This window comes from Apium graveolens, chromosome 10 (assembly GCF_009905375.1).
Source record: "Apium graveolens cultivar Ventura chromosome 10, ASM990537v1, whole genome shotgun sequence".
In the NCBI taxonomy this organism is placed as follows: domain Eukaryota; kingdom Viridiplantae; phylum Streptophyta; class Magnoliopsida; order Apiales; family Apiaceae; genus Apium; species Apium graveolens.
Genome location: NC_133656.1, coordinates 238,955,667 through 238,977,580, shown reverse-complemented (window position 1 = coordinate 238,977,580; position 21,914 = coordinate 238,955,667). Strand labels below are relative to the sequence as shown.

General features: G+C 32.9%; 3 protein-coding genes across 3 annotated transcripts; all 3 read left to right on the top strand.

Annotated features, from left to right (window-relative positions):
• Window positions 1-1,358: 1,358 nt before the first annotated feature.
• On the top strand, window positions 1,359-2,159 carry LOC141692139 (uncharacterized protein At4g02000-like). The gene has a single exon (XM_074496877.1). The coding sequence runs from the start codon at window positions 1,359-1,361 to the stop codon at window positions 2,157-2,159; it is 801 nt and encodes a 266-aa protein (XP_074352978.1).
• A 7,360-nt stretch (window positions 2,160-9,519) lies between these two features.
• On the top strand, window positions 9,520-11,033 carry LOC141691610 (uncharacterized). The gene is made up of 3 exons (XM_074496380.1): window positions 9,520-9,697; window positions 9,785-9,906; window positions 10,553-11,033. The coding sequence occupies exons 1-3, from the start codon at window positions 9,680-9,682 to the stop codon at window positions 10,911-10,913; spliced, it is 501 nt and encodes a 166-aa protein (XP_074352481.1). The 5' UTR covers window positions 9,520-9,679; the 3' UTR covers window positions 10,914-11,033.
• A 762-nt stretch (window positions 11,034-11,795) lies between these two features.
• LOC141691613 (uncharacterized) lies at window positions 11,796-13,983 on the top strand. The gene is made up of 4 exons (XM_074496383.1): window positions 11,796-11,932; window positions 12,230-12,288; window positions 12,682-12,976; window positions 13,782-13,983. The coding sequence occupies exons 1-4, from the start codon at window positions 11,912-11,914 to the stop codon at window positions 13,785-13,787; spliced, it is 381 nt and encodes a 126-aa protein (XP_074352484.1). The 5' UTR covers window positions 11,796-11,911; the 3' UTR covers window positions 13,788-13,983.
• Window positions 13,984-21,914: the final 7,931 nt, after the last annotated feature.

Sequence of the window (21,914 nt, the reverse complement as noted above, 5' to 3'; positions counted from 1 at the left end):
ACTTATTGACCAATACATGAGTTGGGTCATCGATCAATATATGAGAAAAATTCATGTGAATATATCAGATATAGAACTAAAATGTCTCGGTAGATGATGAGTTAACCGATACATGAGACATCGACTAATACATGAGAAAAATTCGTGATATAAAACTAAAATATCTCTTTAAATCATGAGTTATCTTATTCGGGAATCGTTTTATAAATTATAACATATTATCATTATTATTCTTATTGCTAATTAAATTTAACGTAATAATCAAATTAATTCTCAAGAAATGTTTCTATTATTTTTTTAAACAAAAAATTGATTTTGGGAAGGGGAAGCTGCTATATGTAGCCTTTTGCTAGACACGCGACAAAATAAAAACTACATTTTTGTCTTGGGCCAGAGCATTTTATAATTTGTGGGCCTTGTGATTTTAATTATGGGCCTTATCTGTGGCTGAATCTACTGAAATGTTAAATGGTTGATTAATGGACGGAAAGTTATGGCCCATTTATTTTGTTCATTATTGGAGTGTTTCCCCATTACAGCCCAAAAATTAGTACTTTAAAATAATGCTATGTTTGGTATTATCGTTAAAAAGTTGCGCTTTAAGAAAAAATGTTGATTTAAAAAATGTTGGTGAAATAATAAGATTATTTTTTGATAATATTTTTGATATGCATTTGTTTTGATGTAAAAAATTATAATAATATTTTGGATGAGATTTGATGATCAAATAAGCAATTGCTTCCCGCAAAAATCGAAAAACAGTTTTTTTTCAAAAATAAGGGGTGACATACTTTCTCTAACAACAGTTTTTTGATCAAAAAAATTGCAACTATTTTTCTTTGAAAAAACTGTTATAATTGTCTGCAACACCAATACCAAACAAAACCTAAATACATTTTTTTTATCTTTAAAAATTAAATCGACTTTGTTATATTTCATTGCATCAAAGTATAATTTACACGGGAAATAATAAATATCCAAATAATTTTTCAATTTTTTAAAAATAATATGAAATCGATCACATATTATTATTTTTTTATATGTAATACCACGTCATTTGCATCATTTGTGAAAAGTTTGAAAAGTACACGCTCATTGTATTCATAAGTCATATCACATCATACACATCAACAATTTGCAAAAATAGGCACAAACAAAGACAAGACCAATAAATGAATTCAAATAACTAGAATAGGCAAGTTTTACATTTTTTTCAATTTTAAGAAAAATAAGAGAAATTAAATGACAGTTTCATTTCTTCTGTTTATATGACAGCTTTCGTCAAATCATTGTTCTATTAATCTCTATAATCCAATCATTAACAGTATTAGCCAATATTATAATTCTGTTTGAACAACATGGCACGTATTGATGAACCCCTAGAGGAGATGTATGCGAATTTGGTCATCGAGGATGAGGAGATGGACGAAATAGTGATTGCAAATAATACGATAACTGAACAAAAAACAACGTTTATGTTGATGGGAAAATTTTTGACGGAGAAAACTATAAACTTTCAAGCTATGAAGAATCTAATGGAGTCATTATGGCGGCCACGAGAAGGAATGGAAGTCTACAGTACGGGGGATTTGAAGTATTTGTTTGTATTTTACCACAAGATGGATGTGCAAAATGTAATGGAAGGTGGCCCATGGTCGTTTGAGCAGGCGATGCTTGTGCTTCATCAAGTGGAGATGGGGGATGATCCAGCTACAGTTAAGTTACAGAATATGGAAATGTGGGTGCAAATATATGATTTACCTAGGGGTTATGTTTCAGAAAGTATTTTGAAAAGTGTTGGTGCGTCTTTGGGAACGTATATTAAATCAGGGCCAGGAACGTTTGATGGAGGGTGGACACCATATGTACGTATTCGAGTTGCACTGAATGTTGATAAACCATTAAAGAGAAGTACGAAGATAAAGAGAGAAGGAAATAGTTGGAGTTGGATTAATTTTAAGTATGAAAAATTGGGTACGTTTTGTTTCGTATGTGGCATTATTGGCCATTCTGATAGAGATTGTATTGTGGTTTACGTGAATCTTGAGAAAGTGGTAGAGAAAATGTATGGAGTATGGCAACGTGCATCTTCAAAAAGAGGACAACGTAATCCTGGATCGAAATGGCTTCGAAATAGTGGTGTAAGGAAGGAGGATTGAGGTGCAAAGCAATAGCAAGGTGACTCATCGGGAAATCATGGTGGCAACCCGGGTGATGCGAGATTCATGGAGGTAGATGGTAAGATTTGCGAGATTGGTGGAGATGCTGGTGGAATTCTGGTTAGGCAGCGGGATTTGAGGGAACAGAAAACAGGAAAGAGTTTGAATTTGAATGACAAATAAACAAATGAGGATATGAGAGAGGAGTATAATGAGTTTCCTTCCGATAATGTAGTGATGGATATGAAAAGAAAGTGGGTTGACAATACGGAGAGTGAGGCTAAAGATGAGCTGTATAATATGCAGATAAGTGGAAATGAACAGAATGTTGGGCCAAAAAACTTGATACCCGCCAAAGATTATGAGTATCCTTTCGTGGAACTGTCGTGGGCTGGCCAACCCACGGATAGTCAGACTTCTGTTGGATATTGATCAACAGTATAGGCCCAGTCTCAATTTCTTGAGTGAGACTCTAGTTAAACATGATACGGTGCAAAAGGTTACTAAACAATCAGGATTTGCTGGATGTTATGCAATTGATGTTCAAGTTCATTCAGGAGGGATTGCTTTGTTATGGAGGAACGATGTAGCAGTTCATATTACAAATAGTTGTAGGAATTTTATAGATTTTGAAGTAAGTAATGAGCAGCTAGGGAGATGGCGATATACTAGATACTATGGTTTTCCAGAGAGGGCGAGAAGAATGGAGGCTTGGAATATGCTTAGGGAATTATCTATAGCTTCAGAATTACCGTGGTGTATCCTGGGCGACTTTAATGATATTGTTTCGTTGGAAGAAAAGAGGGGAGGAAAACAGCAACCAAGAAGGTTAATGGAAGGCTTTTGGGATGCGATAATGGATTCTGGGTTGCATGATTTGGGTTTTACTGGAGATATATTTACTTGGGAGAGATCTAGAGGGACGGATAAATGGGTTCAGGAGATATTGGATCGTGGGATGGCAACACAACAATGGGGGAATATGTTCTCGTTAGCAGATGTTACAGTCTTAGAGGTAACAACTTCTGACCACCTACCGTTAATGTTGCAGTTGCATAGAAAAATATTTGAAAAAAGACGACGCAAATTTAAATTTGAAAATATATGGATTGGAGAGAGAGAATGTAGAAATATAGTGTATGAGTGCTGGAGGCAGGATGGTGAACGAGATTTGATGGAGAAAATTATGAGTTACTCGTTGAAACTGGAGGAATGGGGCGGGGGCTTGATTCGTGAGATGAAGGTTCAGATAGGCAAGTATAGAAAAGAAATACAGCGTTACGATCTAGGAAAGATACATTTGGAATCCAAAAGTATGATGCAGCACGGTGGCAGTTCATGAGATTGTTAGAGAAGCAAGAAATTTTTTGGCGTCAAAGAGCCAAACAATTTTGGTTAAGGGAAGGTGATATAAATGGTAGTTTTTTCCATAAGTATGCAACCACTCGAAAAGAGCATAACAAAATCAAGAAACTGAAGGATAAACATGGGGAGTGGAAAGAATAGAACGCTGAAATTCAAGAGGTTATTACTGAGTATTTTACAGAGTTATTCAGTAGTGTTAAAGATAGCATGAGATTATCTCCAAGGATTAAATTCCCGGTAATCTCAGATATACAAAAGGAGATACTGGTTAGACCTGTCGCAGATGAAGAGGTTAAAGCGGCTGGTTTTGCTATGCATTCAGATAAATCACCTGGTACTGATGTCTTAAATCCGGGTTTTTATTAGACTTATTGGGAGATAGTAGGCCAGGATGTTATTAAGTTCTGCAGGGAATTTTTTCAGAATGGAGAGCTACAGAGTGGTTTAAACCGTACAATGGTGTGTCTAATTCCTAAGGTAAAACATCCAAAAAAGGTGGCTGATCTGAGACCAATCTCATTGTGTAATGTGCTGATGAGAATCCTCTTTAAAGTAATGGCGAATAGGTTAACACCAACTCTAAATGTAATTATTTCTGAGAAGCAGAGTGCATTTATTGAGGGACGACTCTTAACTCATAATGTGTTGATAGCTTACGAGGTGAACCACTACATCCGGAGGAAAACATAAGGTAAATTGGGTGTTGCTGGGTTGAATGTGGACATTTTTAAAGCGTATGATAGATCGGAATGGTCTTTTATTGAAGAGATGCTTCAGCGTTTTGAATTTCCTACATTGTGGGTTGACAGAGTAATGAATTGTGTGAAATCGGTCTCGTATAGTTTTCTAAGGGATGGTGATGTGTTTGGTGAAATAATTCCCCAAAGAGGAGTACGGCAGGGAGATCCGATATCGCCATTTATGTATATCATTTGTGCAGAAGGGTTGAGTGGTATGATTAGGGTACATGAGGAATGTGGTTTATTGCACGGACGTAAGATTGCGAACAAAGCACCAAGTATCTCTCATCTTCTATTTGCATATGATTGTTACTTTTTTCTAAAAGCCAAAAAATCGGAAGCTATAACCTTAAAAAGTGCACTGCAGAGGTATGAAGTTCTATCAGGTCAAATTATCAATTATGAGAAATCAGAGGTGGTGTTCAGTCCAAATACAAATGAAGAGGATAGGATGGAGGTTTGTGAAAGTTTAGGGGTAAGACAAGTTCAAAAACCTGGAAAGTACCTCGGAATGCCTATGAATGTGGGGAGTAGTAAAACAGAGGTGTTTGGTTTTCTTGTAAATCGAGTGCAACAAAGGTTAAAAGGATGGTATGGAAATGATGTATCTCGAGCTGGGAAGATAACTTTATTGTCTTCAGCAGCTCAAACAATACCAAGTTTTTGGATGAATCTGTTCTTGATCCCAGTAACTATATGTGAAGAGGTTGAATGGAAAATGAATGCATTTCTATGGGGGAGTGGAGGTGGTAGTAAGGGCAAATCCAAGAGTGACCATACTTTTTGGCCTAAATTTGGACCGAGACAACTCTCTATTCCAACAGTTCGGTCTAAATTTTGGTCCAAATTCATATATCAATATTTTATTCTTTCAACTATTAATATATTGTTATTTTAATGTATTGATATTAATTCACATACATATTAATTCAATTGGACGCCAAACGAATAAGATCACTTTAAGTTCAAACTTAATAAATTTATTAAATTGGAAAAACATTACACTTAAACAAGAAAATGAAGAAAAAATAATATTATATTTAGTTAACTAAAAGAAAAATAACAAAGATTAAACTACCCCGAATTAGTATATTGTTCTCACAAATACTCGATTAGTGCATCTGGAAGAGCAATATGAGCTTCTTTATTTTTTTATTTTTCAATACCGTCTATCAAAATCGTAGGATGCAAAAATCTTATCTTCTGCAAAAAGCTAATCAAATCTTATCATGTTTCACAAGTGACAAAAGCATTGGGACACTAAATCTTATCTTCTGTGTACAAGATAAGAAAATTTTACTTATCTCATATTCACCATTAGATGGATTTCACTACCGTTGGATGAATTACCTTTTTTTCTATAAATTATTTTATTACCCAACTCATTTCACCATCCTTTTATCTACTTCCATATAATTAAAAAAAACGAGTTCAGGAAATCGTAGTGTATCATACACAGTTGAGCAAGATATGCACTTAAGCCAAATTTGGCTTGACATTTCTCAAAATCCTGTTATAGGAATCAACCAACCTGGAGATCAGTTTTGGTCTTGAGTTGCAACTGCTTTTCACTCGGATCCAAGATTTTAACATCTTAATCGAACCAAAGAATCACTACGCAAGCGCATGCAAGCCATCAATGCTGCAATATCCAAACTGAAAGGTTGTGTATGCCAAGTTGAAAACCAACATCCAAGTGGTGTTTTAAACGAAGATATCTTAAGTAAACTATTAAAATTTGAATTTTAGTACTCATCTATGTTACTTATATTTTATTTCTCATCTAAGTAACTTGTATTTTGCGATGAAGAAAGCTAAATTATTTTTGAAAGATGACCCAAAATATCAAAAAGGGTTCAAATTCGGTCATGTATGGCATATACTTAAAGATTGTGAAAAATTCTTCAGCCCAAACACAACACCACATGTTCAATGTCCAAGTTCAACCGATGATATTCGTCCAAATTTATCTGCATTTGATATTAATTCAACTGACGAGGAAATTGGTGCTACATCGAGCATTCGTCCAATGGGAGTCAAAAAAGCAAAAGGAAAACGAAAACATGATGAAGACATTTCTAAAATTATCGAACAAAATAATGCTCTTGTCGAATTAATTAAAAAAAAGAATCAAGATTCGGAACGAAAACTATCTCTCACGGAATACAAAGAGGAAAATAAAATTTTGTTGAAAGATTTGAACTCTATATTTGATCCTAACTTACGTGAATTTTTTCGTACTGAACAGACCCAAATTATGGAAAAAAGGGCTCAACAACAAAGATCAACTTCTCAAGCTCGAGGTTCAGAAGATGAAGGTCAAGGATCACAAAATGATCATAATTATAATCAATATTATGATTATCTAGGAGGATCAAGAAATAATTTATTTGATTAAATCAATGTTTAAGTTCATATTATGCTTTTGCATAAGTTGTATTTGTAATTGTTTTTTTATCAAGTGTAATCTTTATTTTATTTTTAATGTATTAATAATTTGAATTAAAACAATTCATGGTGTTTAATATATTTTTGTTAAATAACTATTATATATAAGTGAAAATTAAGAAATATAATTAAAAACTACTTAATATATGTATAGAATAACATTCAATCAACAAATTAACAAATATATAAAACATAAAAAGTTAATATTTTATTATTAAAAAGATTTAGGCCGGTGAATAGTGCCGACCTAAACTATTCACTGGCCTAAATTGGAACGGGGCAATAGACTACTGTTGGGTAGATTTAGACCGAAATCGGCCCAAATTTGGGCCGATAGGCCACTGTTGGAGATGGCCTAAGGGCGTGAAGTGGATGTCGTGGAACAAGGTGTGTAGGCCTAAGAAGTTTGGAGGGTTAGGGCTTAAAGAACTGCAGAAATTTAACTTATCTATGTTGGCTAAGCAGGGTTGGCGACTACTCAAGGAAACTAATTCGTTAGCTTCTGCAGTTATGAAAGCGAAGTACTATCCAAAAACAAGTTTGTTAGATGCTACAGCAGGTGCAAATCCAAGTTTTGTTTGGAGAAGTATTATGGAGTCTATGGAGGTGCTTAAGGCAGGGACTAGAAGACGAATTGAAAATGGGAAAGATACAGTTGTTTGGGATGTTCCTTGGCTGCCAGATATGATTAATGATTGTATTACAACACCAAGATATGAGCATCTTCATGAAATTAGTGTGAATAATCTAATGCAGGAAGGTGGTAATCAGTGGGACACAGATATAGTATATGATTTGTTTCAAAGTCGAGATGCAGATTTGATTAAGCAGATTCCACTACCAATTCAAGATAAGAATGATTCTTGGTTCTGGATACTCAATGAAAAAGGGGAATATACAGTTAAAAGTGGCTATCGTTGGTTGCAAGGGGAGTTTGAAGATGTAGATAGATGTTATTGGACTAAACTGCGTGCTTTGAATCTACCAGGAAAGGTGACTAATTTCCTGTGGAGGGTATGTCGATCATGCTTACCTACAGCAAGTGCATTGGTTTTAAAACAGATTAGTATTGATATTATGTGCCCCTGGTGTCATTCTGAAGCTGAAACTGATGGTCATGTGTTGTTCTCGTGTGATTTTGTGAGGACAGTATGGGCTATAGCAGGGATGGGGCAAGTTTTGCAGTGTCCATCCTATGAGTCAGCTGGTATTATAATTCGTAGAGCTTTTGATACTTTCTCAAAAGAGCAGCGTTGTCTTCTAGGGATGGTTTGTTGGAGTTTGTGGAGAAGGCGTAATAAATGGGTTTGGATCAAGGCAAATGGATCTGCTTTTGGAGTTGTTTCTGCAGCAAAACATTTACTCAGTGACTGGAGACAAGCTCAGATGATGAGTAAGGGTGAACAACAGGTGACTGCAGCTCGGCACTGGGAAAACCAAATGCAGGTTGACTCAAGATTAATGTTGATGCAGCGGTTTTCCAGGACGGTAATATAGGTTGTGGTGCTGTTTTTAGAGATGCCCAAGGACAGTTTAGGGCAGCCATGAATAAGAAGGTAGCAGGGAAGTGGAGCCCGAGAGAAGCAGAAGCTATTGGGTTCAAGGAAGCTTTGTCCTGGATAATTAATTTAAGGTCTGAAAACTGTGTGTTTGAAACCGATTCAAAAACTCTGGTGCAGCCATGTAAGGGAGCTTCAGGTGATCCATTTTTTGGGACGATAGTTGATGATTGTACTTAATTATTAAAGCACATAAATCACGTGCTCGTTCAGTTTGGTTTTCGATCTACGAATAGGGTGGCACATGAGTTAACATGAGCCAATTCTATGTCAGATTCTGGAGAGTGGTTTGTCACTCCTCCCAGTTTTATATCTCATGTATTCAGTGGCGGATGTATGTGTGTACATGGTGTCTCAAGTGAGACACCATTATTTTTTGGGAAGATTATTTTTTTTTACAGTTATGGTCCTCCAAGTTCATTATCTCCGTCTTCTTAAATCAATTCTTTTGCTATTTTATTGTACCTGATAACTAAAAGCAAGACATTTTAATAATTTAGAGTAATAGAGACATTATACTTCATATGTTCTTGTTTTAATATCTTTTTACTAAAATTTGATTGAATTAGTAAAAAATTGATTAATTTAACTTAAATTTAGTCAAATTTAATTTAAAAAATTAATTGAACAAAAATATAAGTACGATTTTATTAAAAAAAAGAGAAATGAAATGGTTATATCTATACTAATATTAAACAAACACCGCTATCATCGGTAGACTGCCTAGTTACACATCCAGAATGAGTTTTCGAACTCCTGATCTACAGCAAAGTATATAAATATTCAAATATTGCACCAACGCTTAGTTAGCTAATTAATTAACTATCTTTACCTCCACTTCTCATTAATTACTACCTCAAACAAAATTAACTTTTTATTACTAACATCTCTCTTCTCATTAATTATTTAACTCCAGTAATTCTCTTTTTCCCTATTTTATATCTTTTTCTTTCTTTAATTATAATAATAATATTTACAAATATTTTTAAAATATTATATTTAAATATATTTATAAAAGTAAACTTAATAAAACCAGAGGAACTAATCTAGTGCGGTAATAAAAATAACCAATCAAAATATGACATTTCGTAGATATTTTTGTATCCATTCAAGAACTTTAATTATTCTAAAAATAAAGAAAATTCCCAAATCTACTATTTTTAAGCTATGATCACTCATATATGTGCTGACACATTCCCACAATTCCTCTCCCTCTCCCATTTCCAAGTTCCAACAAACTCACTACATTGAAGCCTTCCCTACAAGCAAGCAATCTTATCTGTTTTCTACTCATCACACTTGTCATCTTCTCTTTCACTTCATATATATAGGCACACATGCATACATCATAATATGTACGTGTGCATGTTTTGTGTCACAGTTTCTCTCCTGGCAACAAGTTTCAGATATGGCTTTCAAGATAGTGGTAAAGCAATATTGGATCAATGTCTATTTCTGTTGATTCCTATATATTTGTGTGTTAACACTAGAGATGTAATTTACATTTATGCAGAAGTACTGGAGATCTATGTCAAAAAATGTGAATGTGATTAATGGGCAATTTGGATCATCGGTTTCGTCATCTCCCAAAGTGGTCACTGTTTCCGATGTTGGAGATCATCAGGGACGAACAATGTAATAAGTCTCTCTCTCTCTCTCTCTCCCCCCTCTCTCTCTCTGTCTCTCTCTCTGTCTCCCCTCTCTCTCTCTCTCTCTCTCGCCCCCTCCCTCTCCCTCTCTCTCTCTCTCTCTCTCTCTCTCTCTCTCTCTCTCTCTCCTGGTTAATATGATCTCTTCAATGCATGTGTATGGATAAAAATTGCTAAACAAGGACGAAACACACGTACTAGGACAGGCATTTGCATGTTTTCTCCTTTTTTCTTAACCTTCCAAAGATTTAAATTTGTACTACAAAAAATAGAGTCAGTTCCAACCACCATAAATTTGATCGAATCCCTTCAAAATCGAGCTCGGTCAGTTCTGACTCGGTTTCTAATAGTGATATATAAAATTTCCAGAGCCTATAATAGTATGAGTAGTGATAGGTATGCAGAATTTTGTACAAAAAATTTGTACAGAATGACATGACAATTGATGTGAGTTGTTTTAATTGGGTTTGTTGATGTGAATACAGGGGTTCATTCCAATTAAAACACACCACATATTATTATATCATTATGTACAAAATTTTGTACACAATTCTGTACACCAAATATTTTCCTAGTATAGTTTTCGAACTCAAAAATGTTCTGTCATGGTCCAAAAATTCATGTAATTGTAGGAAAGGAGGAGGTAGAAGAGGGAAGCTAGTACTTGAGCTACTGCCATTGATGGGAATAGTGTTTGGAGCGGTGGGAATGGGGATTCACACAGCATATCATCAACTAGTTCATTCTCCTGCAGTTAAAATCTCGAAAGAGAACAGATCTTCCTTGTGGGAATTGGACCGTCCCCAGCAGATCAGCCATTCCGGTGATAAATTTGTCAACAGATCTTTTTTCCGAAAATTCGGCAAGATTCATCATCAGCCTGCAGCCTCTTCCGGCAGCTCTAGCTCTCAACGGAAACCTACTTATACTACTAGTAGTTACATAAGTACTGCTGCTACTACGACAACTACTGACTTTTGGTACTCTAGTTAATTATTTTTTAGTATTTATTTGTGTAATTCTAAAATTTAATATGCAATCATGCTTGCAAGTGTTTTTTTATAATAATGTTGAGTAACGAGTTTATCTAAAAATCATGTCATGCGTAATTGTCCGCTGAAATGGAAATATAGTTTTTGATGAGAGATATGAATCGATATTATAACGATTATAAAGATAAAGAATGTGGACATATAAATATTAAGTACTCCATCATCTCATATTACGTGTTTTCTTTGAATTTGTGTCGGTCAAATTGACTTAAGTTTGACCGAAATTTATTAATAATTTATAATTGAACAAAAGAAAAAAATTACATCACCGGAAAATAGATTTAATCTACTTTAATATATAATTTTTAGTTTTTTAAAATAATATACGAGTAATGTTTAATCGTTGGTCAAATGTTGGTTAATTTGACTTCTATAAAAGGAAATGTGACGCATAATATGAGATGGAAGAAGTAATAAATACTCTCTCCATCCCTAAAAACATTTCCTATTTGTGTTTGACACGTTTGTCAATGCACACTTTTGATTATTAATATCTTTAATTTCGTATTAGTCATATTCACACTATAATTATTAACTAATGATTAAATAGAAACACCTCAAACAGAAAATTTAGCTAAATTTTAATCAAAAAAAATTCAGTAATTGGCTACTTTAATTTGACAAGTGTTAAATGTTATCTCTACCATCTATTCTGCATCTGATACATCCACACAAATCTCCCTCAATTTATATTCAGGTACCTGCAGGTAGCAACAGAAAACATAATTTTCGAAATTTCATACCAACACTTGTCATCTACTCAGTCTCTGTCGCCTATACAATTGCATGTAGAATAGTTCCTTCATTTTCGTTTCTGCATAACAGATATATAAATTTAGCTGTACCCTTTGGCTCTCCCACAAATTCATGCTTATTGTTGGTTAATTTTGAATTATACTTCTTACTTCACGTACAATTGTTAAAATTCTAGTTTTGAATATGGCTTCCACCTGGGCAGCGGTAAGAAAACGTATCTCTGACTCTGATTTCAGAATTGATTTTAATGGTGTTATAATAGTGTGATATGTTGAGAACTGTTTAAACGTGAGAATTCGAAAGTGTAAAATTAATATTACTTTGCATCGTTTTCATATTTTCAACATTGTATTGTTGTGTCGTGTTCAATATTACATATTTTTCATATTTTCAGTATTATGATATTTAATTGTAAAATAATATTATTTTTGCTATTCTCACGAGTTTTTCATAAAAAGCGACATTATATTGTGATGATAATAATTTTCAACACATTTATAGAAATACTGGAGATCATTTTTCGGAATGAAGACTGCGATGGCCTCTGCCGATGCTACAAGGTATGCGCAAACTAAAACCGAAACATTTAAAATTTGGAAAATGCTTGATATACAGAATTGTGTATAAAATTTTGTACATAATAGCGTGTGGTGGGTTTTAATTGGAATACGCCATCTTTATTCACATCAACGAGCTCAACTAAAACATCTCACATCAGCCCGCAAGGGTTGACTCGGTTAGTTAAAGAGGGGATAACTATCCTCTTGGTCAAATATTCGAAGCCCACAGGAGGAGAATTTATGATTACGTCTCCTGAGTTAGAGCTTGTCGGTTAAATGCGGTTTAACTGCGTGTATCTTATATCAATTGTCATGTCATTCTGTACACCTAACGTTACTTTTAAAATTCGGTAGCCCATGCAATTACACTAACTGCAATATTCTGTGTGACAGCAAAACTGGATTTAAAGGATACCAAATGGGCACACAAAATGTGAGCCTTGGAGTGGTAACATTAGGAATTTGCATCAGTGTAGGGGTGGGCATGAGCACAGCATTTCAGCATCTAGCACATTCTCCGGGGGTGAATTTGTCCAAAAAGAAAAGACTAACTTTCCCAGAGCTTGATCTTTCCAGTGAAGTCATGGCATCAGCTGGTAAAAAATATGGTATCTGCAAGAAACTGGGTCAGCTCAATTACAACTTTATTGGACAACAATCTAATGCAGCTTCGCCTAATCCCTACCAGGTAATAATCTGTCGCAACCTATCTTATATATACTCTATCTGTTCCGTCCCTGATTGTTTGACACGCATTTTAAGACTATTATAAAATATAATTTCTATAATTTATTTTTATTTATTTAAAAAAAAATTAAATATTATATTTTTATTTTAAAAGAATATATTTAAGATTATTTAGGCAATTATGTTTTGCGTAAACCTTAAAACGCGTACCGGTTCCCCGTCCACAATGTAAAGAATATAGGGGAACCGAGGGAGTAATGATATTTGTACCGGGCAAGGGAGATATGTTTCAAGTAAATAATTTTTTTGCTTATAAGAGGAGGGTATCTCTCCGAATTTACTCCGTGTCCTTCAAAGTAAAAGTTTCTTTCATTACCTACGCTATATTATTTTGTAATAATTTTGGTACTAATTTGGTATCCTAGTATTACTCATAAGTCATAACTCAAACATCAATGTATAATTTATTTATTTTTCGCTAAATACAGTAAAACAGCGATAAATGAATATTTGGTAAACGAATTATCTCGATAAATGAATACTACTATTTTTTTGGTCTCAACATAATAGAGACAATATAGTTTTGATTTGGATAAATGAATATTCTCGATTAATGAATAAAATATTTTGATTTTAAATATATTTATTTACTTAAACCGTAAACATCAATGTATAATTATACACGCCGACATCTTGTAAAAATCAAAACACATGTAAATATAATATATTAGTTTCTCCTTTTATAATTCTTTTTTAAAATTAGCAGACTAGCTGATTTTTTTTATTTATTGCCTGCATGAATGAAGATGTAGAGAAGTGGAAGCTTAAAATTGAGCAACCCCAAGCCCCGAGCTCCTGCAACTGCATGCTAACCCGTTAATGATTTTCTTCATTTGTATATATATTTATTATTTTACTTTCAACTCTGTTTAATAAATGTTTGTATGTAATTAAATAATAGCAATTAAGTAACTGAGAGGCCGCCAGTTGCCTTTTTCTTGTAAATAAGTGGTGTATTTTTTTGGCTAATTTTGGTTTGTTTTGATTTTTTAAATAAATGAAAGTAGTATACATTCAAAATAAAAGTAACATGCATGACTAATTATTTATTTTGAAAGTACAGAGTTAAGCACAAATTTACGATTAAAAGGAAGAAACTATCGTCGATTAAAATGAAAATAAAGATATCGATGCAAATTTACGCCTAAAAGGAAGAAACTATCGTCGATTACAACGGAGATTACAAATAACGTCGCAATTTTAATATTTTATTAATAAAAACGGGTGTCCAACAATTTATGGAAAAATCAACTTGAAACTAACAACTTCGTTCCAACTTCTGAAATATTTGTCTTTCCATTGTAAGATGGTTAAAATTTTGGTATGGTCGAATATGATTTTGTGATAAAATTTATGTAAATTATGGTAACTTTTATATTTAGATTCGTTTAAGTACGAACATGTGGATTAATTTTTATTATATACAGAATTTCATATTCAATTTAGGTGTTGGATTGCGTTACGACTATATATAGATTGTGAGTTTTAATTTAGAAGTTTAAAATGGCTAGAATCAAAAAAAGCAGCGCGATAATACCTCTAGATAAATAAATTTATGACATAATTATGATTTTACTTATGATAATTAATTATTGTTAATTTCGGGTTACTAGTCGAATTATGGGTAACTTAAGACAAAATTTTAGTTTACTTATGACGGATTTTCGGATACTTATGATATTATTCATCATTTTTTTAAAATAATGAAAATTTTGCAATTAATGGCTGGCTTGTGGGTCCAAGACAATGTGCCCGTTTGGGAAATCTTAAAATAAGTAACTTATAACTTAAAATGATTAAGTGCGAAATAAGTGATAAGTTGATAAATACTTATAAGTTCTATAAGTGTTTGGATAAATTTACTTATAAGTCAGAATTTTTTTTTACTTAAATGAATTAAAACAAATAATTATTAAATATAATTATCTTAGTTCATGAATCTTAAATTAGAAAATATTTAAAAATTTATATTTTAAAATCAAAATTTTAGAAAAAAGTGAAAAAATGAAAATAAGTTGGAAAAAAGTACGTCACTGCCAACTTTCAACTTATCAGCTTATAAGTTGTAAATTCAGCTTATAAGTTGGGTCGACAAACACTCGTCGATAAGCTGTTAAGGGCTTATAAGCCATAATAACTTAGGACATATAATTATTTTAAATTAGAAACAAATTACTGTCGAAAGTATAACTATCATTACATTTCAGATGGTCCCTTTCGATTTTTGGGCTCAATGGTTGGACCATGCAAACTAGAAAGACTTTTTCTTGGATAAAGGAACAAATTATTCGATCCATTTCCGTATCGCTCATGATATATATCATAACCCGGCCATCCATTTCAAGTGCATATCCCATTTTTGCACATCAGGGTTATGAAAATCCGCGAGAAGCGACAGAAATTACAATGATATTTAACTTGTGACAATTTTATTAAGAACTCAAATCCAAAGCAATAACGTTTTTAATTGAATTGAGAACAAACTCCCTATTCAAACTACGACCTAACAAATAATATGACTCCCTTGTAAATTGATGGACAACCTTATTAGCATATCGCTTGACAAAAAACAAGCTAATTTTGTTTAAACTTCACAACATCTCACGACAATCCTCAATGATCAATCCGAGATAAGATCTCATAGGGACATGACTTCTCATCGCCTGCACCATGGATAAGCAATCAGATTCCACAACTGCATCATGCCATCCTCGAGCATCCACTCAGCTTAGAAATTTCTTTCACTACCTATGCTATATATTTACTCTGTACCCTTCAAACTAAAAATTTCTTTCATTACCTATGCTATATTATTTTATAATAATTTTGGTACTAATTTGATATTTTAGTATTACTCATAAGTCATAAATCAAACATTAATGTATAATTTATTTATTTTTCGCTAAATACAGTAAAACATCGATAAATGAATATTTGGTAAACGAATTATCTCGATAAATGAATACTACTATTTTTTTGGTCTCAACATAATAGAGACAATATAGTTTTGATTTGGATAAATGAATAATCTCGATTAACGAATAAAATATTTTGATTTTAAATATATTTATTTACTTAAACCATAAAATCAATGTATAATTATATACGCTGACATCTTGTAAAATTCAAAACACATGTGAATATATTAGTTTCTCCTTTTATTATTCTTTTTTAAATTTAGCAGACTCTAGCTGATTTTTTTAATTTGTTATGTGCATGGATGAAGATGTAGAGAAGCTGAAGCTTAAAATTGAGCGACGCCGAGCTCGAGCCATTAATTATCTACTTCATTTGTATATATATTTATTATTTCATTTTCAAGTTTTATTTCATTTGTAATAAAAGTTTTTATGTAATTAAATAATAGTAATTAAGTAACTGAATGGCCGCCATTTGCCTTTTTCCTGTAAATAAGTGGTGTATTGTTTTTGGCTAATTATCCCTACCAGAAAAACGGCCTTTTTCTACCAAGCAAATTAAACCAGAAAAACTTGGTAGGAAATGGTAGAGCATTTCCTACCAACCCGTAAACTGGTAGGAATTGCTCTAGGTGGGCCCAGATTTTGTACACGCAAGTAAAAAAACCTACCAATATTGATGGGAAACTCAAAACTTATCAATGTTGCTAGGTTTTGACCAAAATTTGATACCGAATTGGTCCCATCAACCACGTCATCAGCCCTCACTTATTTTATTGTTTAAACTTTTTTTATGAAAAAAGAAATAATATCTTCAATCTGAGACCATTTCCTACCAAGTTTGGTGGGAAAGTGTTTCCTACCAAGATTGGTAGGTTTTGGTAGAGTCTTATTGTGAAAATAACCCCACCGACCACATCAGCAGGTCACATATTATTAAGAACATATAACATTTTTTTGAAGTATAAAAAAATATTAATAATTCAGGTCATTTCCTACCAATATTGGTAGGAAAAAGACATCTGGCCGTGAAAAGCATTTCCTACCATATTTGGTAGGAAAATGCCTGGAATTATTAATATTTTAAAAATGGACCCACCGCCTTTTTAGTTTTGTTTTGGGTGGTGTTAATAGAATGAAGATAAGATGAAAATTTAGAAAGAAGAAGAGAAAGATAAGAAAGAAGAAGAAGAAGAAGAAGAATGAGAAAAAGGAGAAGTTTGTTTTTCTTCAAGAATCACTTTCATTGTAAAGATATAATTTGATCTCATTGTTCTTTATTTCAATATTGTAAGTTTTTTTTGTTCTATGTTAGTTAGGATGATATTGTGTATGATTTGTATGTATAATTTGTATATGCTTTATAATTGAAGAGAAAAAATGTGAAGTTAAATTGAAATGGTGTTTGTTATTATTGTAGATGGTGAGAAAGATGTTATAATTTGTATGTTAATAATTTATATATGCTTGAAATTTTAACAATTCCAAAAAGTGAAGTTAAATTGAAATGTAGTTTTGTTGATATTGTAGATGTCAAATGTAAACCGTGGTTGGATGTCACGTCGTATGAAAAGTGATCGCATTACATTAACGGATGAGTATAAAAATGGTGTGGAAGAATTTTTAGATTCGGCAAAAAGGTTTGGGTTGACAAAAGATAAGACGTTGTGTCCTTGTAAGAATTGTGGGAATAGTCATTGGGAAAATTTAGATTCCATAAAGTTTCACTTGTATGCTTCCGGATTTTTTGAATCATATACCGTGTGGACTTTACATGGTGAGAAAGAGCCAACAACGGAGTCTCGACGGACACGTCATCGTAAACGACGTGCACCACCAATTGTGGAACCACCAGTGGATATGTTAGGGTTGTTACGAGATAGTTCCGGGCAAGATTTTTATAGCTTCAATGATATGAGGGGTAGTAATATTAGTAGTATGAATGATGCCGAAGAATCTCCAAATTTTGATGCTTCTCAATTTTACACCGATGCCAATGAGTCGGGAGCTCCTATTTATCCCGGTAACAAAAATTATACAAAACTCTCTTTCACTACAAGATTGTTACATTTCAAAGACGTATCTCGTTGTAGTGAGAAATCATTTAATTTACTACTTGATATTATTGGGGAAGTGTTGCCATAAACTACTGGTTTCTTATTATGCAATGAAGAAAATGGTAAAAAAAATTGAAGTTGGGATATGAAAAAATTGATGTGTGTGCAAATAATTGTATGTTATTTTATAATAACGACGAATGGTGAATTTCTGAAGTAGGGATATAGTTGCCGGAAACTTAGCTTTTGTTTTTAATTATGGATGGTTGGTCAATCCTTAGTGTCCGGTAACTATGTCCGGAAATGATACAATTGTTCGAATTATGAATTGATCATGTACTGAATTCTATTTTGTGCTTGTTGATTATGTATTTGTATGTTGGTTACTGGTGTTTTGGTTTGTGTTTGGCTTTAGTTTATGGCAATGACCAGAAACAAATAATTTTTTTTGGCAAATAAATAATAAAATCCTACCAAATATAACCTACTAGAATGCCCATTACAAACCCAGAATGGTAGGTTTTGGTTCTTGCATAAACTAAGATATATAGTAGGAAAAAGTTGGTAGGAAATGTTGATCAATCAAAGCCTACTAACGTTGGTAGGAAAAAATGACACAAAACCTACCAATTCTGGTAGGAAAAGGGCTTGACTTTGTCAAAGGGACGTGCCACGTGGCATGCCACGTATCTGGGCCCCACAATCCAAATCATCAACAAGGGTCCATATTTGAGTGACGTGGCAGGTGACGTGGCAGGTGATGTGGCGTACTATGTGGCACACCACATGGACTGACACTTGGCAAATGGGGGTCAATTGAAATACAAGCATCAATTCCTACCACAAAGCAATTCCGACTGGAGCAACTCCCACCAAGCCTTTTGGTACGAATTGCCCCCTTTTCCTACCAGAAATAGACCATTTCCTACCAAAATACTGGTAGGAAATAGCCATTTTTCTTATAGTGTATAAATAGTGAATTTTGGTTTGTTTTGATTTATTTAAATAATTAAAAGTGGTATATATTCAAAATGAAATTCATGCATGACTCATTATTAATGAAAAAAAAATAAAAGTTAGGCGCATATCTATACTATACTATTATAAGAAGAACACCCTCTATTTGGTAGTTGTTCGGTATAGTTGTTTGATACGGTAAATATCAACCGTCAGATCTAAAGACAGATAGATGAGAACCATTGGATGTAATAATCAAATAATATTATATTAATATTTAAGCTGCTCTCATAGGTTCAGGGTTCAAATCCCGTCAACAGCGTATTATATTTAAATTTTTAAATTTTTTATTTTTAACAATTTTTACATGTTCAAGGTTCGAGTCCCGTGAACAACATATTATATATTATATTACTTATTTTCAGTCAAGTCTCAAATTATCATAAAATGTATATTATTATAACTTATTATGTTATTCAATTTATTTTTCAACTATTAAAATCTATACTTATATATTTATAATTTTATAATAAAATATATTATTCAAAATTATTCGAGTGTTGAAAACAATTCGTGCATATCACAGGTTATAGGCCGGTACCTAATGAAATGAAGAATTGGACATCACGAATACCGATACACGCAAGAATATACTCCCTCCATCCCCTCAATTCTTTACATCGATCTAAACGCATTTTAATAATTTTATTAGATGTAGTTGTATAACTTTTTTTTAATTTTTTTTTCTAAACAAAAATATAATGTACAAATTTTTATATAAAAAAAGAAATTTTTAAAAATGAATTACGGAGCTGTATTTTATAGTTATCTTAAAATACGTATCAAATATATGAAAGAAAATGTAAAGAAATTAAGGGACGAAGGTGGTAAATGTTATTGTATATTCACACTGTTGTGGGAGATGATTATATTGTCTATAAATAGGACGTCTCAGCTAGGGGTGTAATCGAGCCGAGCCGAGTCGAAACTGTCAGGCTCGGCTCGAGCTCGATTAAAATAGTTCGGGCTCGAGCTCGACCGAGCCAATAATTTCAAGTTTGAAGCTTGGCTCGTAAAATATTCGGTAGGCTCGAGTTCGGCTCGAAAACTCGAATTAATTCACTAAATATTAACAAAAATTCGAAATATGATCGGTTCGACTCGAGTTCGGCTCGATAAAAATAAATAATATATAAAAAATATTAAATATTTACATAAAAATATATTTATAATAAAAGAAATTAAAATAATAGAGACTCGATAAGACTCGCGAACCTTACGAGCCGAATAATTTGAAGCTCGAGCTCGGCTCGGTTAAAAATTAGAAAAGTTCGAGCTCGAGCTCGGCTCAATTATTTTCGGGCCGAATTCAAATTTTTTCCAAGCCGAGTTCGAGTAGCTCACGAACAGTTTGGCTAGTTTACACCCTAGTCTCAGCTAGCATCTAGCCTCTGGCATGTACAACAACTCTCTCTCATTAAGAATAAAAATATTGACCCTATTGTTGTTTTCTTTTGCTATTATATCTTCTTAATATTACCACAATTCCTTAAATTATTAGTATCAGTGGGTACGTAAATTTATAACAAAAATTTGTTTCATGCAATGAGAAAATTTTTTAAGTAAAAGTTAGTTTCATCAAAAGCCGTCACTATTGGTAATATTGACCAATTAGGTTAGGTACTGCACCAGCAGTATTAATGTGGAGAGTACATTACGTAATTGATTGTTGGCCTAGCAGGCTCATGGTGTGATTGTAATATGATCTGTTTAAATTCTGGGGCAAGTTCATCAAGACATTTACGTACCCATGTCACTTGATTAAACGTTTAAAGTCAAATTCATGTGCAGTGTGGGTAATATTTTTCATCAAGGTGGAAACAAATCATCTCATGCAATGTTCTCACAGGACGTAAGTAAGTGTAACTATACCTGACAATTCGTTCATGTAGTGTATTTTCGTGTTTCGTGTACTTGAATGTCAAACGCAAAATCGACATGTTTAGGGTTTCTCTACATTCGTGATCGTGTACGTTCATTTTGTGTCGTTTCGTGTATGTCATATTAATTGAATATTAATATATATTAAATTTAATATTAATATAAATTAAAATATAAGATTTTTAGATAAAAATTTATAAAATATATGAAAAATATATATTCGGATCTCAATTCTATACAATATAATAAAATCAAATAATATTTTAAAAATAAATATGCATACATTTATTATAATACTACATATATTTATAAAAAATATTAAAAATTTATTATAATATTTATTTATGTCGTATATTTCGTGTCGTGTCATGTACTCGAAGGTTAAACACAAAACCGACACTAAATTTAGACTATGTACTTTCGTGTTCGTGTATTTTCATGTCGTTTACTAAAAGAGCAAACACAAATACTAAATTTTCATGTCGTTTCGTGTCGTGCAAGCGTGTCGTGTCCAAAATTGTCGGGTACAAGTGTAACATACTAATACAGCTTTTTGTTCAAGACAAATAATTATCAAAGTGTCTATAAAAGCTCTTTTTACTTGTTAGCTTCAAATCATCCATCTTTATAAACTAGAAAAGATCCTTTCAGTTAATCATCGATCCTTTCAGTTATTCATTTTCGTGAAAAATCATTTTCTTATACGTGATTCAAACAATAGCTACAGCATCAGTGCAAATCTTTTTAATTCTCCTTTCACTTTCTCGTATTTAAATGATTTCACTGTGGTCGGTTGTGATGATCGAGCATTGATCACCAACCCTAAAGAGAAGCATTACAGTACTAGTACTGGTTGCAGTTCCGAATGCATCAACGCTAAAGATGTTCTTAATCATAGTTGTTACCGGATTGGTTGTTGTCGAGTACTAATACCAAAAGGTCTAAAGTACTTCGAGGCTCAACTTGAATCAATAAGCAACCATGCCAGGGCTTGGTCGTTTAACCG